Source organism: Cricetulus griseus, chromosome 6 (assembly GCF_003668045.3).
Source record: "Cricetulus griseus strain 17A/GY chromosome 6, alternate assembly CriGri-PICRH-1.0, whole genome shotgun sequence".
NCBI classification, from domain to species: Eukaryota; Metazoa; Chordata; class Mammalia; order Rodentia; family Cricetidae; genus Cricetulus; species Cricetulus griseus.
The window spans coordinates 146,276,766-146,294,021 of NC_048599.1; the positions used below are offsets into that span (position 1 = coordinate 146,276,766).

Below are 17,256 nucleotides of genomic sequence, written 5' to 3' on the forward strand. Positions count from 1 at the left end.
ATTGGAAATGATGGCAATACATAAACTATTTTTCTTTTTATTTTATGACCTGGTAATAGCAGTAACATATTTCCAGTAAATGTTTTCTATCGTAATAAAAAAGTTGTAACAAGACTAGAAATGGGTATAGTTAAACCCTAAAGAAATCACGCTTTCAGAACTGTGGATTGAGGCAGTAACTCTGTAAATCATTTAACGTAGGAAAAGAGTCCCCCTTTAAAAAGGGGGCGGCGGGGGGCGGCAAGGCAGGGCCAGCAACTGGATATGGGTAAGTGCCTGCGGCCACCCTTCTGGGGTCTTGAGTTTTGACCCTTAGGACAGTTGCCCACTTTGGCTTCCTGGATGCCCAGCCCCACCCAGTGTCTTTGTCCCTTTCTGGACTGATGAATCATCTCAACCCTGTAGGGTTTTTGTTTGGCTGTTTTTTTTTGGTTTTTGTTTTGGTTTTTTTTTTTGTTGTTGTTGTTGTTGTTTTTAATCCAAAGATCAAAACTTACGTGAGCTGTAGGAGAATGGTTAGGCCACAGGCCCATCTCAGACACACCTTTCTCAGCCAGACCTCACCACAAGCAGACGACTGGTCACTTCATGATAGACTCTCCCTCTCTCTGCAGCAGATGCCTTGTAGCATCATTAAAGATTCAGAAAGCCATGTGTGTAGAGTACTTCATTAAGGACAGGAAGTTTCTGGTGTTGGTCACGGTTATTGTTATGCCCTGGGAAGGAAGCCATATTTGACTTTTTCTCAGAAAGAGTAGGTTGATAATTTTGTCAGATTTACCCAGCAATTTGCTGACATTTATCGACACCTACTTTTTAGTAGGCCTTATGCTACACATAATCGTTGATTATTGCATGCTTTTCTAGATCAACCTGCCTCCTGAGTGTCTCAAATAGGAGCTAGGGTTTCACCCTTGTCTTTCTGATTTGAAACCCACATTTAATGTCAGCCTACTTCCACCTCCACCTTCAGGGTGTAGATGCTCTCAGAGGCTGGAGAGCAGCACACAGAAGTAGCAACTAAAGACTTTCAAGAGTCTTTGCTTCTGGACTCCGGGGCAGAGAGCAGCATTTCCCCTCCCACCTGTGGACGGAGCAGCTGCCCCCTCCTCCTTGGTTAAGCTCTGTTCCACTCCAAAGAATGAAAGGCTCACATTTGTGACCTGGATGTGCTCTGAACATCAGGCATTTGCCAGCCTTTGTCTTTAATTTCTGATTCTAGCTGACACCTTCATTAATGGTCCAGTGCAAGCTTTCTTTGGAGTTGAAGACTACTGTGTAAAAGTGGTTTTGCTGTCCTATCAATAATGGTCATAATTTCCCCAATACTCTCATCAGCAGTGAATTGAGTCTTGCAGCAAAGAAATGGAAACCCCAGTGCAGTGGTTGGAAGTGATTTGTCTTGTAGACGGCGTCTTCTTTCAGTAAAATCAGGTCAGTGTGGTGCTACTGGGCAGACGTAAGCCTAAGACAAATGAGTTGGAGGAAACTGATCATCTGAATCTTTGCGTTGTTTTTAGCTGCAGTCACTTTTCATATCTCCTCTTCTTTATTTTCATCTTTAATAACCTTTAACCATTGTGATCATCGGGCAGATTGTCTCCTCAGTTTGAGGCAGGCCTTAGATGAGGAAAAAATGCCCTGCCCACCTGCAGGATTGACCTTCCTGTCCCGGATTTGGGGTGTGTGTCCATTCAGCACACCTATGCCCATTCCTCCTTGCACCCTGGCCAGGCCCCAGCTGGGGTTTGTTTATTGCACAGACTGGCCCTTTGGCCGGCCAGTCTGCTCTTCATTGCTATTGAAAGTTAATGGGGGCAAAATTGCATTCCCAAACATTTGAACCTGAAGTGGCCAGGGCAGAACTTAGTTGATCTCTGGTGATCAGTTCAATTTAGTTACGATTTTTTGCCATTAGGCTAGGGCTGAATGATGGTGATTTGGTTGAGGCCAAATGTCTGAAGAAAATTGGCTCTCTGATAAGAGTGCTGTTATCAGAGGGGGCTACCTTCTCATTTACATTTAGATGAGTATTGATTATTTATTTACTCAGAGAAGTGAGATTCGTTTCCAATCTTATCTTTCTCAGCTCTGCTTGTCAGCAGAAAGAGAGCTGGAGCTCCTGACATCAGGCCAGATAACAGCACTTTGTAGTATAGATAAAAGTTGGAATGGGCCTTTTTCTAGTCTTGACTGAAGGGATAAGTTTTAAAAATTAGAACTGATGGGTCATGCTTTCAAAACCTTTCCTGAAGGTTCTGCAGTTTAACTAGGCAAGAGAATTGGCTGATTGGAACAGCTCTGGCCTTTCTTCTTTTGTAATAGGAATTGTGTTTAATTTGATTATACTGGGCTTTTTCACCAAGAGCAAAGTGTATTGGCTCAGAAGGGGCTAAAGTGTGACCTTGTTGTCATGTTAGCTTGTTCTTACTTTATCATTTAAATTCCACATTTTCTAGTCCAAGCCTTGGAGGTGGCTTAAGATGCAGTGGTCATCACTTGAATGCAGTCCTGAGCTTACATTAAGTCAAGTAAAGGATGCGAGCTGCCCCCAGAGGAAGAGCTGGGATGGAATGGACACCAAGTACAGTTCTTTGGGGTAGCTGTATCTGTGTCTGCACTCTAGTGTAGATGCCATCAGCTTGTCAGCCACAGCTTTGGCTGTGGGAGTCTCAGGACTGAGCTGAGCAGACAAGTTTGATATGGTGGTCTCCCTCTACCAGCCTGTCCCAGCCCATGTATAGTGTCACCAGAGGAATCTCTCCACAAAGCTGATTGTGTCCCCTCACTTTCCTAGTATTGTCTGTTGCTGCAAGAAAAGCTCTAGATCTTGACCAGCGGACTGCCCCAGCTCTCCCTGGGTCCCCAAGCTGCCCCAGACTCTTCCAAAGTCTACATGGTTTTTTTAGGAACCAGAGGAGTGCACTCCCTGGACCCTCCCCCAGGTTTCTAGTCCTTCCTCACAGTGCAGATCAGATGTTCCCCCCACAGAGAAGAGGAGTGACCTGGGTTGACCCACTTATAATCCCATAGCACCCTGTCACTACCTTGGGTAAGAGCAACAGTTGTTCTTTAATTCACCTGCTGAAGTATCTCTGCCTCCCCAGCCTCCCCTATTGATTACTCATCTCATCTCTGAGCTTGGCACATTGCTGATGCTCAAAAAATGTTAGCCAAGCCTATGAATGGTCACAACACATACGCTTTGATATCTGTGCTGTTACGGCTTGTTCTGTGAGTTCTGACATTTACTCATTTCACACCATATTTGTAGGACCTGAGAGGCCAGGAAACTGGGAGTCCTGGCTACTAAGCAAGTCTCTAATTTTAAATGCTGCCCATAGTATCAAAAGCAAGGTTTTTAAAAGAACTATATACTCTTTCCACCCCACAGTATTGGTCTCATGTGAGGAAGAATATGGACATCTTACATTGGTGCCTGCATTCCTAGCCACTGTGTGTCTACTCTTGCTGTGTTAGCCTGTTGTGCCTCATGGCTAGGGATCTACCTCTAGTCCAGTGTTTCTGGGTCAACATTGGGAGTAATAACTGTTGCCCAAGCACTTTGCCAAGGAGAGTTTTTGATTGTCTCACTTAATTCCCACAGCAAACTTTTGAGAATAGTTTCCTTGGACCCATTTTACAAATGACTAAGTAGTATACCAGAATGAGCAGCTGGCAGTGGTCCTTTCCTGCAGTGCAAATACCAGGGCTTTTTTTTTTTTTTTTTTTTTTTTTTGCCTCAGCTAGCTTTGCCTCTCTTACTTGCTCATCCTTAGCTTTTTCTGACTGTAAGAAGCTAAGTTGGTGAATGGGAAATAGATGACATGAAGATGTAACCATGAGCTTTTGACTTTATTGTTTCCCTCCTATGGGCCAATGTTAGCATCAGTGGTCAGTATACCCTGCCAAATCCAAAAAGATTTGAAATGCAGACCTTAGAGTAGGATAAAAATGCATTGATCAGTCAACTACATGAAAGGAAAAGAAAATTACAGGTTTAACGGCCAAGTGTCCTCAAGAAGAGCTGGCACAGGAATGTGTGCCTGAGTCACAACGGGCAGGGGTCACATTAAGTGCCACATTTCCTAATGGGCAAAGGGGAAAGAGATGTGGTAGATGTCAGTGACAGATTTATGACAGTACAAAAGTAACCAGGAGACTTTGATGAAGACCCACTCTCCATAGCACCAAGGTCTTCAGGAAAAAAAAAAAAAAAAAAAAAAAAGATGCCTAGTGATTGGCTACAGGATGACTTCCCTGTCTTCAGACTTGAATAGCCCTTGCTTCCCATCAGATTTCAGCTCCAGCTGCTTTGGGGCTATTAAGGAACCATGTGCTAAAACCCTTCATGTTTCAGTCAGGAGTCAGAGGGATCAGGAAAGCACACTGAGAGTGTACCCCAGCCATCAGACTATAGGTGCTGAGATGTTTGCCTTGGATCTATAACCCCGCCTGTGTGTTATATGGTAGAACTTTCTCAAGGTGCCAGAGCAGTATATTGTTCCTATACCATTTCATGCTATGGCACTGTCACAATAAATACATCATGGGAATGCCCAAGCAGGTTCTTGTCGCTGTAGAATGACTGCTTCTCAGAACCTTCCCTTTGTGTTCTCTGTGCTATGCACCAGAGGGCATGTAGCACTTCAAGCACAGCTGTGACATTTTAAAACCTTTCTTGGAAAGGTTGGACACTGCCTTGAGAACCATGTGCTGTTCAGTGTGAAAGAGCCTTTGCTATTTTATAAAGTCATGTCTTTGGTGAAAGCACATTCATAGAAGCTGATCCCACAGCTTTCTTTCTTAAATGGCTTTCCGGCTGCTGTCCTTTCCTTCCATGACATCTCTCTGGAAGTCAGACACAGCTGATGGAGCTGTAACTTGTTATATAGTGGGTGAAGGGTATGCTAATCTGGATTATTGATTACTGAGAATCTGGTGGGTCATCATGGCAAAGATAGTGTGGGCCTGGGCCTCACCAGCATACGTCCTAGCCACTCCACTCCCCAAGGGACATGGAACAGCTTCTCTGAGTCCCAGTTCCTCTCCTATGAAATGAGATTCACACTCTTTACTTCTCAAGGTATCTTAAGAATAAATGAGATGATCTGTAAGGAAGGCCTCAATAAGTTCCTGATACATATTAGGCCTCAGAGTGATGGTGGGTGATCAGAGTTATGACCCTTCCTTCACCCCCCTATGGTTTTAGGATAGGGATAGTGACAGCACACCTTTAAACAGAATTGCAGTGTTCTAGTTTGCTTCTCTCTTGCTGTGATAGAGCACCATGACCAGAAACAGTTTAAGGAAGGAAGTATAGTTCCTAAGTGCCAGAGTTGATAGTGGCAGCAAAGGCATGGCAGCAGGACCAGGAACCTGAGAGATCATATCTCAGTAGCACACAGAAAACAAGAAGAAGGGCTGGAGAGATGGCTCAGAGGTTAAGAGCACCAACTGCTCTTCCAGAGGTCCTGAGTTCAATTCCCAGCAACCACATGGTGGCTCACAACCATCCGTTATGAGATCTGGTGCCCTCTTCTGGTGTGCAGATACACATGGAAGCAGAATGTTGTATGCATAATAAATAAAAATCTTTAAAAAAAAAGAAAACAAGAAGAAGAACTGGAAATATGTCGTGAGGCTATAAATTCTCAAGGCCCATCCCCAGCAATGTATTTCCTGCAGCAAGGCTCCACATTCCTAAAAGTTACATAGCTTTCCCAAACAGACCCACTGGCTGGCGACCATGTGTCATGAGCCTATGGGGGACATGTCTTGTTCAAAAACAACCACAGTCAGTATGTCAGATACCATACAGCTCTCGGCTCATGGATTCCTGGGACAGCCCTTTGAGGTTGATGCTATTATCATCCCCATATTACAGATGAAGAAACAGACAGGAGGTTAAATAAGTTGTCAGCATCATAAACTAAATGGCTCAGCCAGGACCTGGACCAGGGCAATTGAGCCCAGCCTAAGCTGTCTTGCTTCTCACTTGGGTCCAGTATGCTCTCATTACGTGGAAGTTATTGATCTGGCCTTTTTCTGGGAGGGTGTGTGTGAAAGTCTTCCTTTGTAAGATCTCTTATCCAAGCTCCTGGCAAGGATTTAAGTCTTGAGTCACATCTTCAGAAAAACAGCCTTAGCTTCCTCAAAGCCAAGACCCATCAGCCCCTCACCAAGTTCAGAAAAGGTTTGCAGCTTGTTCTTTTCTTTCTAGAAACAGTAGGGGCACCCGTAGCAGACAACAACCCACAGTGGAGCTTACTTTCCACAAACAACATGATAGGAAGGTTCTTAAAGAAAGATGGATATGGGTAAGGTGGCTCAATGATTAAGGACCCATGTGATGGAAGGAGAAAGCTGACTCCTTCATGTTGTCTTCTGACTTGGACATACTGGGCCCATTGTGTAGGAGTGATCACACATGCATAGCCTTGTGGAGGTAGGGGGTGTGTGGGGGGGGGTGTTTCATGAATGGTAAAGGCCTTCTTGGATAGAAAGATAAGGAATTCTCCTCTTCATAGGGGCCTGTATTGCCATGGACCACAGCACAGCCATAGCTCTGGGTGTTAGTGAAGTTCATTGGGGCTATAGTTCCATGGACCAATGTAGTGGCATCTTGTTCCACTAGTGGACTTGGTGTGGTAGCCACACCCTAAGGTGTGGCTTCAGTGTGTTCAGACGTCACCCCTTATAAGGAAGAGGAGGGGCTGCCTCACTCTCTCTTGGGTTATGGTTAGAGCATCGTGAAGGGCAGAGGCTGCAACTTCAGGAGCAGAAGACCACGGCGGTTATTTACCATCATTGTGTGAGTGTTCCCCAAGTAAATACCTGTTAATTTTTATCTGAGTATTTGTGGACTTTTAACCCGCCATCACTTGGCGCCCAATGGCACCACCCTGGACAGGTAATCCTGGCCCTCCCTAGCTGCCTTCTCAGCTCTTTTAAGGAAGAAGATGCCACTATAGACATCTATAGATGCCACAACACAGCCATAGCTCTGGATGTTGGTGAAGTTCATAGGGGCCTGTATTGTCATGGACCACAGCACAGCCATAGCTCTGGGTGTTGGTGAGTTCATTAAAATAAATTATTTTAGATCATTTTCATTTTGAATTTATATAAACCACAAATTAAGTGATTGTGAACCACATGAATCTACAAATCTACAAAAATCTATATTTATGATGTAAGCTATGGCCTCTGTAATATGCCAGTAATTTATAGTTTGCAGGAGGAGGAAAGGCTCAAGGCTCAGGAGTGATAAATCCAAAAAGACCTTGGGCCTTATCTCTTCTTCTTGCTTCTTACCTTGTGATGTTGGTCAGGTTTCTTCATGAGTCCCATCTATGAAATGGACTGCTGAGCCTGCCCTGTAGGATCCAGTGAGGAGCACACAGTGGGCAGGTAGGAGACACAAGAGAAAGTCCTAAAAGCCATGCAAAGATACATGCTGATTTCAATAGAAAGACCTGGACAAAGGCGTTTCAGAGTGTGGTAGGGAGTTGCTTTCAGGACAAGGGGGCTCTTAGCTCCTCTGACTCTCCTGGAAGTTGTGGAGAGTGGAAATTAAAATAAAATTTTAAAAAAAAAGTGCAAAGGAAGGAAAGTGACCTAAAATTCTGTCTGTGTCAGCCAGGCCTTGGTTCTCACTGTGCAGGAAAGGAGGACAGGCCAGCCAGGTGACTTAGGACGACTCGATTAAAATTACTGCATGTAAAAGGCTCTTTCAAGTTCTACAATGTGTTGTAATTACAATAGTCTCAGAAAAACATGGATAGTAAGAAATTGAAAATGTTTTATGTATGTGCAACATTTTAAGTTATAAAAAATAGCCTTTATCAGCTTGCATCTGTCTGTAACCTGAAACCCATGGCGAAAACACTAATGTATATAAAATAAAATTGGAAAAAAATTTTAAATAGCCTTTATTATATAGAAATTTGAAAAATACAGGAAAATACAAAGGAAAATTAAGGCATGCATAATCCCATTATTACAGTATAACTACAGTTCACATTTTAGAAACAGCTTTCTTATCATTGCACTTTTCTATACATTTTACAACTATAATTATCCTATTAAAATTGTGCGTTAGGGTTTTTAAATAGCATACCATAAACATGTTTTATAATTAAGTATCTTAGAATTATTTTTAATGTCTCTGAAGTATTCAACAATATTTTACTTAGTAGGCTCTCTGTTATCAAATCTTAAGTTGTTCCCAATTTTGAATATCATAAAACTATTAGATATTAGTATCTTGTGTTGGGGGATTGCTTCTTGGATCTCCATGGGCAACAGAATCTGCAGGTGCTCAGGCACCTCCCATAAATGGTATAGTGTTTGCATAGCATACTCTCCCAAAGACCCTGATCTCTGGAGTACATGTAGTACCTGGCACAGTGCACAGACTCTGTATGGGTGGTTGCTGCATGGATGATGAGGAATAATGAAAATTAATCAGTATACTGTAGACACAACTTTCCCCAAGTGTTTTCAGTCTTCAGTGGTTGAAAACACACAACATAGATACAGGGGGCTGGTGTTTATAATTAAACTTGATACCTAGATCCTACTGTAAATTTACAGAAGTAGGTACATGGCTCTGACACATTGCTTCTGGGCTGTTGGAAATGGAGGCCTAGATTCTTCCAGGAGCTCTGCACTGCCTCTGCTGCCATCCTCAGCTCTCTCACATCTCCTTCTGTCTGGCCAAACACACCTTTTATTGTCAGAGCAATGAGAGTTACCTCTGCCTCTTACCTTTTTAGTAACCATGAACAAATTACCGGCACAGTTTTGAATCTGACTTTTTGACCCATTAGGCATTATCTGAGAACATCATTGGTATTTAGGTTGACAAAGAAACAGTGAATAAATGTATAAAATGTTCTACTGTCTTTTTAGATCTGCTGTAACCCTTCGGTGCAATGGGATGGGTAGAATTCTTGGTTACCAGAATACTGAACCCATGTCTATAATATAGTTTCAACAGAAGTCTCAGTAAAAGCATGAACAGCTGATAGATGCTGCCTTTTCATTACCAAACCCAGAGCCTGAGATTTACTCTGTAACATTCATGTTTTTTTATTTCTTTGACATTTTTGAACTATCAGAGTTCCACACATACTTTATTTCTGATTGTAATTGATTAGTGTGCAGTGATAATTATTAATAAGTACCTTGGCAGCAGTGTCTTGTGTGGAGTCAGTGATTCCTAAGCCAGCAGGTGTTTTGTTCGTTTGTTTGAGACAGGGTCTCTTTACACATTCCTAGGTGTCTCTAGCTTGCTCTGTAGACCATGCTGGCCTCAGACTCCCAGAGATCCGCCTGCCTCTGCCTCTGCCTCTGCCTCTGCCTCCTGGGTACTGGGATTAAAGGCGTGTGCCACCAAGCCAGCTCTAAATCAGTGTTTTATCCATGACATCTTGGTCTTCATTGTACTTGTTGAGGTGTGAGATCCAGAAACAGTTCCAAAAAGGATGATAATCCATTCCGTAAAAGAGAAGGGGTCAATTGTTTGTGCCTCTAGTTCATTCTGACTCAAACCTTACCTGGTTTGGGAAGAGCTAAAAAAGATGGCTAGAAAAGTCAGTTTCTGCCATCTAGGATAGTTACACGATTGAGACAGACATTATTATTTTCCTTTGGCTTTCCCTGATGTGTGATCATTTTTCAGTGTTACATTCACCATTTCAGACTTCCTCCCCTCCTCCTGCCCCTTTGATCTTCCAGGCCCTCAGTACCGCCTGGAGAAGCAGAGTGAGCCTAACATCGCAGTGGACCTGGAGAGCACACTGGAGAGCCAGAACGCCTGGGAGTTCTGCCTGGTCCGAGAGAACAGTACGTTGGCTGCCTCGCTCTGTGCTGCTTTGTCTGTTGCAAACATGCTTAGTAGTTATGTTGTTGAGAGTACTTGCTGGCCTGGCTTCCCTAAGCAGATGAAAAGTGACTGTTTTCCAAGGCAGACCATGGCTCTGTTTACAAGTGTGTCCCAAAGCAGAATGATAGATTCTGTGCTGTTGGGTAGTCTGCATCCTGTTTAGCACTTTGTGATTAATATTTTGCTCTTGAACTACATCTTCCTAATTTTGGAACAGCCCTGGAAACAGCTTAGAAATGAGAGGTTCTTTCTCAGCCAAAGTCTCTTTTGTGTATACAGCAATGGGCCTTGTCAGTGTCAACTGCTTGATACCATATTTTAGAAAATTTTAACCACTTGAATATTCTCAGCAGAAGGTGTCACAGTGACTCCAAGTGCCACCATGAGGTCTGAATTTCTTTCCTTCCTGTCTACAGAGTTTCTGAGTTGTGAGGTTTGACAAAACCTTCTGCTAGATGCTCCCCAAGTAGGAGGAGATAACCTTCTCACAGCCACTTGTGCTCCAAAGCTGTTTCTTCTGCCTAAAGTGCTCTTTCCTTCTTTCTTACTCATCCCCATCCTTGTCTCAGTTTAAATGTCACATCTGTTGAGATAGTCCTGTCACCCAAACCTGGGTCATTTCTCATCTGGGCCCCCAGGATGCTATGCCAAAGTATTCTGCTCTTTTCTTCATGTCATGTATTTCTGTTGCTTATTTTGCTTAATAACTGGCTAATGTTTACCTCCCCCACTGGATTATACATCTGCAAGGGCATTCCTGACCCATAATAGTTGCTCCTCAGTAACTTAGCAGCCTGCCAAAAACTACATACTATAGGAGCTCAGGAAAAATAGACCAGATAAGTGAGTGAATAAAAGCTCTTTAGTCCTGCCACTCATTCTTAATGAAGACCAGACTGCTCCTTGACCAGAGACCTTGACTGCCTTTTCTGGAACATCATGCACACATTTACCAAGAAGGGGAAATGTACTTTGGGCATTCAGAGAAAATTCTCAGGTAAAGGTTGATGGCCTCACCATCTGCAGTTGGTTATAAAAATCCTATGGAAGAACATACAAATTTAAAAATCATTGACACCTAAATTGTCTTAAGACACTTTAGATAAGTAGTAAATATTCATAAATATGTATTCTCTCAAGAATATAATGCATAAGTATTTTCATGAAAATCTGGTTCCCTTTACCAAATAAAGCAGGTTATTTCAGAAGCATTCCTCCTGAACTGGACATGGTGGTGTGCAGCTGTTATTAGCACATGGGAGGCTGAGGCAGGAGAGTCAGGAGTTCAAATCTAATATAAATGATAGCTGGGTGTATAAGAGGCCTAAGAATGTTGCACAAGATTTCCACTTTGAAGAATCTACCCTGAGAAAAGACCTAAAATGCAACAAAGATTTGTATACATTATGGTTTTCACAGTATTGTTTCTGATTAGGAAAGTCATAGCTTAGTACTATCCCTGTATTGGGGATTTATGGCATTTCTTAATAACTGGCTTGTGACAGTAAAACTAGTCTAGAAATCAGGAAAAGGGTGAGAAAATCTGCATGCATTTGGAAATTGAGAATTAAGTTTCTAAGCCTGGTGGTAAAAGAAATAATAAGAGAAATTAGAAAAATTGGGGGGATAGCTTAGTGGTAGAGTGCTCAACTAGCATGTGTGGGAACTTCGGTTTGTCCTAGTTGTACAAAACAAACAAAACAACAAGAAAATATTTTGATGAAATAATGAAAAGCCTATGTGTTAAAAGCTGGAGAGATGGCTCAACTGTTAAGAGCACTGCCAGAGGACCTGAGTTCAATTCTCAGCAACCACATGGTAGTGGCTCACAACCATCTGTAATGCCATCCAGTGCCATCTTCTGGCCTGCAGACAGAACACTATATAATAAATAAATAAATATTTAGGAGCTGGAGAGATGGCTCATAGGTTAAGAGCACTGACTGCTCTTCCAAGGTCCTGAGTTCAATTCCCAGCAACTACATGGTGGTTCACAACCATCCGTAATGAGATCTGGTGCCCCCTGCAGGCGTGCAGGCACACATGGAGACAGAACATTGCATACATAATAAATAAATAAATCTTTAAAAAAAAATAAATATTTAAAAAGTTATGGATATGGTTACAGCAGCATGTAAGGAAGTGTTACAGCCTTCCAATTAATATATTACAGAAGAAAAGTAATGAACTGAGCATTCAGCTAAAAAAAAAAGGATGAAAGAAAGAAAAGAAAAGAAAACCGGAAAAGAAAGCCTAAGAGACAAAAAAGGAGGCAACAAAGATCATAAATTACTGAGCTAGAAAACTCAGAAACACCAAAAGGACTGATACAATCAGTAAGCCTCTTTTGAAATCATCAGTGTCAAGGAAGAAAAATACCATAGGTAGGCATGAAAGATCCCACATCACTAAACATCTAGTACAAGGCGTGTATGTGTGCATATATGTACCTATGTGGGGTTCCCTTTCCCATACAGATGCATGGGAAGCCTTTGTCCACAATCACTCTCCTTTATGTTTTATAGCAGGGTCTCACTGAACCTGGAGCTCATTACTTTGACTGACTGGCCATGAAGGCCCAGAGATTCTTTTGTCTCTGGTCCCCATGCTTGCACCGCTGGTACTTTACCCACTAACCCAACTCCCCAGCCTATACAAGATGATTAATGTAGATGAAAGAATGAATTCCTGGAAAAAGTCAACATCAAAATTGGCACAAAAAGAAATGGAAATGTTGTGGCCAATTTTAAAAAGTTGGATCAGTGATTGAAAACCTTCCACAGAGAGAACCCAAGCAAACTGTGGTGGGACACTTGAGAATAAAGAAGCCCACTCGAACCTGCTGTCCCAGAGAGATTGCGCTGGAGCTTATGGAAGACATGAGGCGAGTGTAACCTTGGTGCAACTCTGTGACCACACAGACAGAAAGAGTCTTAGAGAGATCCAAAAATCCCAACAGTCAGTAACATGCCAAGTCCAATATTTGGTTAGAAGAATCACATTCTGTTGCCAAGTGGGTTTACTCTAGAATGCAGAATTGGTGATTTGCTGCAGTAATGGTAAAAGGAGAAGAAAATGTAGATACAGAATTTTATTTATCTATTTATTATTTCTGCCATTAAAAGTTGTGTTTCCAGGCTAGAAAGATTGCTCAGCAGATTAAGAGTGCTTGTTGCTCACGAAGAGGACCTGGACTTGATTCCTGACATTTAAGTCTGGCATCTCACAACAGCCTGTAACTCCAGCTTCTGGCCTCTTAGAGCACCTGCATATGTGTGTTTGTGCCACACACATACACACACAAAGTACTTAAATATAAGTTGTGTTTAGCAAGTTTGGTGATGAAAGCAGTCGTGTTGGTGACATCAAAGGGAAGAAATGGCAGGGACGCACTGGGACTCCTACAGATACATCCCATTACATGAAAACAAAGGCAGCATTGCAACAGTGGTGGAGTGAGCTCTAAATGGCTGTCTCTGCTAGGCCATTCATTTTCCTTTCTCTTGGTTCCTATTTACATGTTCTCGAGTTTCTAAAGGAGGAAAAGGTGAATGTGACATAAAGGCAAATTCTCATGGTAAACATGTCTTCCTGTGGCACTCCTGAAATAACTCAGCACCACGCCATGGAGTGCCAAAGGAAGAGCTAGCTGCTTTTTTTCTCCATTGTCCTGTCATTCTTTAAATATTTTCTTTAGCATACTTGGGCAAGTGATTGACCAGTAGGAACTTCATAGGGGGACTCTGTTTCATAGTGTTGACATCCCAATAAGTCACAAACAAGAAAGTGTGCTTACTTAGTAGTATCTTGGTGATTTGGGGGTAGGGGATATGTTCACATTTTTACTTGTAAAAAGTATTTTCTTCCTCCTCCTCCTCTTCCTCCTTCCTTCCTCCTCCTCCCTCCTCCTTCATCATCATCATCATCATTAAACCAAAGTGTAGGAATAAAGCTTTGCTTCTTCCATCCTAGATGTCCTCCCAGATATAACAGGTGTCTCTTCAGGGCTGGTCTGTGCACGTTCACATGGAAGTGAATAGTTATGTGTGTATGCATGTACACATGCACACATCCATGTTTGTATTCCCTCCTTAAAACACACAAATGATGACTTTGCTGCATTGTTATTTTATCATCTTAAGGATGCACTGTAGGTTACTCTGCATTGATTCACATACTCTACATGTAAATTTTGTGTTCCTAAACTGCTGCTGTTACTCCGTAGCTTATATGATTCAGATTGCACAAAAGGTGTGAGGATTAGTGAGTAAGTCTTTAACATCTAGGCCCTAGCTCATACTCCACAGCTAAGCAAGAACATAGTCTCCTTTAACAGTGCCACCTTCTTGAGCCCCAGCAGCACTTTCCCCAAGGCTTCACCATTTGTTCCAGTTGTGGAGTTGTGAATCAAAACTGCTAGGTATGAAAGAAACCCCCACTGGTGTTTACAAATAATAAAGGCAGAAAGCAGTCAAAATGCAGTGGACTGTTGTAACTTAGTTGTATAAAATAGGTGCAGATTTTGAAAAGCAGTTATTACTTTCACAGAAAATGTTTAAAAAGCTAACTATAGATAGAGATCCCAACTAAGAACCATTTATTGTCGTCTACTAGCCATCTACTAAGAAGTTCAGTCAACAAAACAATATTTTAAAAATACTTCTTTTGGGGGGGTTGGAGAGATGGCTCAGAGGTTAAGAGCACTGACTGCTCTTCCAGAGGTCCTGAGTTCAATTCCCAGCAACCACCTGGTGGCTCACAACCATCCGTTATGAGACCTGGTGCCCTTTCTGGTGTGCTGATATACATGGAAGCAGAATGTCGTATAAATAATAAATAAATAAAATCTTTAAAAAAAAAATAAAAATACTTTTTCCCACTGTTTTTGGTATGTTTGATCAGGCCTGGCTCACTATATCCTTCAAGAGCCATGTTCAAAGGGAGCCAAGAGAAGTCCATTGGAGAGTGTGTGGTCCGGCCCATGGCTTCCTGGTCATGCCCCTTACTAGTCAAGAACACCAGCATTTTACTGAAACTGGGCCGTTAAGCTGCCTCTGTGGTCCTCACAGCAGGAGTCAGTGTGTTCTCATATAAGATTCTTAGGATAGTACCTGGTGTATAATTGTCCATCGGGGAGTGTTGGCTTTAACTAAAAAATAATGGTAGTGCAGCCTCTGTGGTTGGTAGAGCATTGGCGCACAGGTGTGGTGGTCTGGAACCATGGGTCCTTTGCCAAGATGGAGAGAGAAGGGAGTAACCTGGAATTGAGGACCAAGAGAAACTAGAAACAGGGTACTTTCTGTTGTCCCAGAGTGAGGTTCACTTTATAAGTAACATCAGTGGATTGAAACAACAGTAATGGAGATAGCAGCCTTTTGGTTTTTCTTCAGAGGGGTATGGGCATAGCATTTTTTTTTAAGATTTTATTTATTATGTATACAATATTCTGCTTCCATGTATATCCACACACCAGAGGAGGGCACCAGATCTCACAACGGATGGCTGTGAGCCACCATATGGCTGCTGGGAATTGAACTCAGGACCTCTGAAAGAGCAGTCGGTGCTCTTAACCTCTGAGCCATCTCTCCAGCCCCCAAGGGGCATAACATTTTTTAAGGCAGCCACACCCAGCAGTGTTTTAAAGTCATTTATTGAGGCCTACTGTTACAGGATCTTACACTGAACATTTTCTAAGTGCTTCCTCGTGTTTTCTCCTACAGACATTATTCTCATTGTGAGGAGACTTTTCCAAAGCTAGCCAGATAACACCAAAACCTGAAGTCAACCTTCTGATTCCAAAGCCCTCTCTAAGACAACCTGAACTTAATGGTTGTGCCGATTGTCTTTGTACTCTGTGAGAGAAGCTTGCAAATGAACTGATGTCACAAGTATCTGCCTAGGGACTAAGAGCTCACATTTGTGCTTGGATCTCGGCCTAAATGAGAAGGTGACAAGCCAGAGTCCCTGAGCTTTCCAGTTTGGATCCTTGTCTCATAAGCTACTGTATCCTTCAGCCAACTGTCTGCTGAAGCTGGAAGCAGACCAGACGGAAGCAGCTAGTACATTCCGAGAAGGAGTTAGCAGACTCCCATTCTTTTTCAAGCTTCCGTCTAAATCCTGGCACCACACTGAGCCTCAGTTTTCTCTTCTGCCAAATGGCTCCGGGTGACCTTTCACACTGATCAAATGTGGGTCACCCTTCCAGAGCCTTAAAAGAAAGAAACAGCTTCTTTCGTAACTTTGAGATAGGAACTCTGGAATTCCTCATCATTGGGGCCAAAATGTGCCCAAGATTAACCTGGATTTACAGACTACCTAGAAACTACCAGGTACTGTCTCTCTTTACCACTCACCACTCACTAGGCTATATCATAATAGTTCAACATAGTGCTTAAAGGATTGTCACTAGAACCAGGTAGACCTTAGGTGACATACTTGCAGCCTCTGACATTGAGCACATCATGCATGGCACCTCTCCAAGATCCAGTTTCCTGTGGAGGTGGAATGAGATAGGATCACAGATGTCACACAACCTTTTAGGAACGTGTGGTCATGTGTCTACTATAGAGGAGGAACTGAGGCTCTGGAAGGGGAAGTGATTTGCTAATGTTTTATGAATACTAACAAGGAACCAGGAAAACAAAACAGTGTCTTCTTCCACTAAGTCTACTGCAAAACTGAATCTAATTCCTTTGCTTTGTTAATAAAGGTGCTATGGAAAGAGGTGTCAGTGCCTCAGTTCACAGGAGATGCACAGAATGCTCACAACCTTCCATCAGTTCAGTGCTTTCCTGAACTTAAACAGATAGACTGTGGTGGAACAGATGATCTACAGGGCCAGAGAGGCCTCATTTAGTTGCCCCTTAAAGACCTAATAAAGCACTGTGCTAATCCCAACACTCAGAGGCAGAGGCAGATGGATCTCTGTTAGTTCAAGGCCAGCCTGGTCTATAGAGAGTTCCAGGACAGCTGGGGCTACACAAAGAAACCCTGTCTCAGATAGATAGATTAGATAGATAGATAGATAGATAGATAGATAGATAGATAGATAGATAGATAGATAGATACAAACAAACAAACAAAAAGGGGGGCAGGGGGACACAACTCTTTAAAGCCTGCTGGCATCCCTGGCTGCCACATCCTGGGCTTATAGTCCCTCTCCTTCCTCCTCTTGGACTACACTTGTTGGATTAGTCTGCTACAAGCTAGAGTGCAGCCCTTAAAACCCTGGACAGTGACCAGATCTGTCTCTCTTGTCTGGCTAGACCCCACTCCTTCCTGCACCCAGTCCTAATGTCCTCACTCTGCCTCTAAGAAGTTGTGTCTTCAAAGTCTCCATAGCTAGACTTTGAAAGAAAGAAAGA

General features: G+C 42.7%; 1 protein-coding gene across 7 annotated transcripts in view; it reads left to right on the forward strand.

Annotated features, from left to right (window-relative positions):
- Mapkap1 (MAPK associated protein 1) overlaps positions 1–17,256 on the forward strand; it is a 218,143-nt gene that overhangs the window by 145,942 nt on the left and 54,945 nt on the right. For 6 of the 7 annotated variants that reach the window (XM_027423729.2, XM_027423728.2, XM_027423732.2 and 3 more), the window contains one exon: positions 9,745–9,852. The exons of the other annotated variant lie outside the window; for it this stretch is intronic. In XM_027423729.2, coding sequence (XP_027279530.1) covers positions 9,745–9,852 — 108 coding nt within the window. The remainder of the gene's footprint in view (positions 1–9,744; positions 9,853–17,256) is intronic. 7 annotated transcript variants of the gene reach the window in all.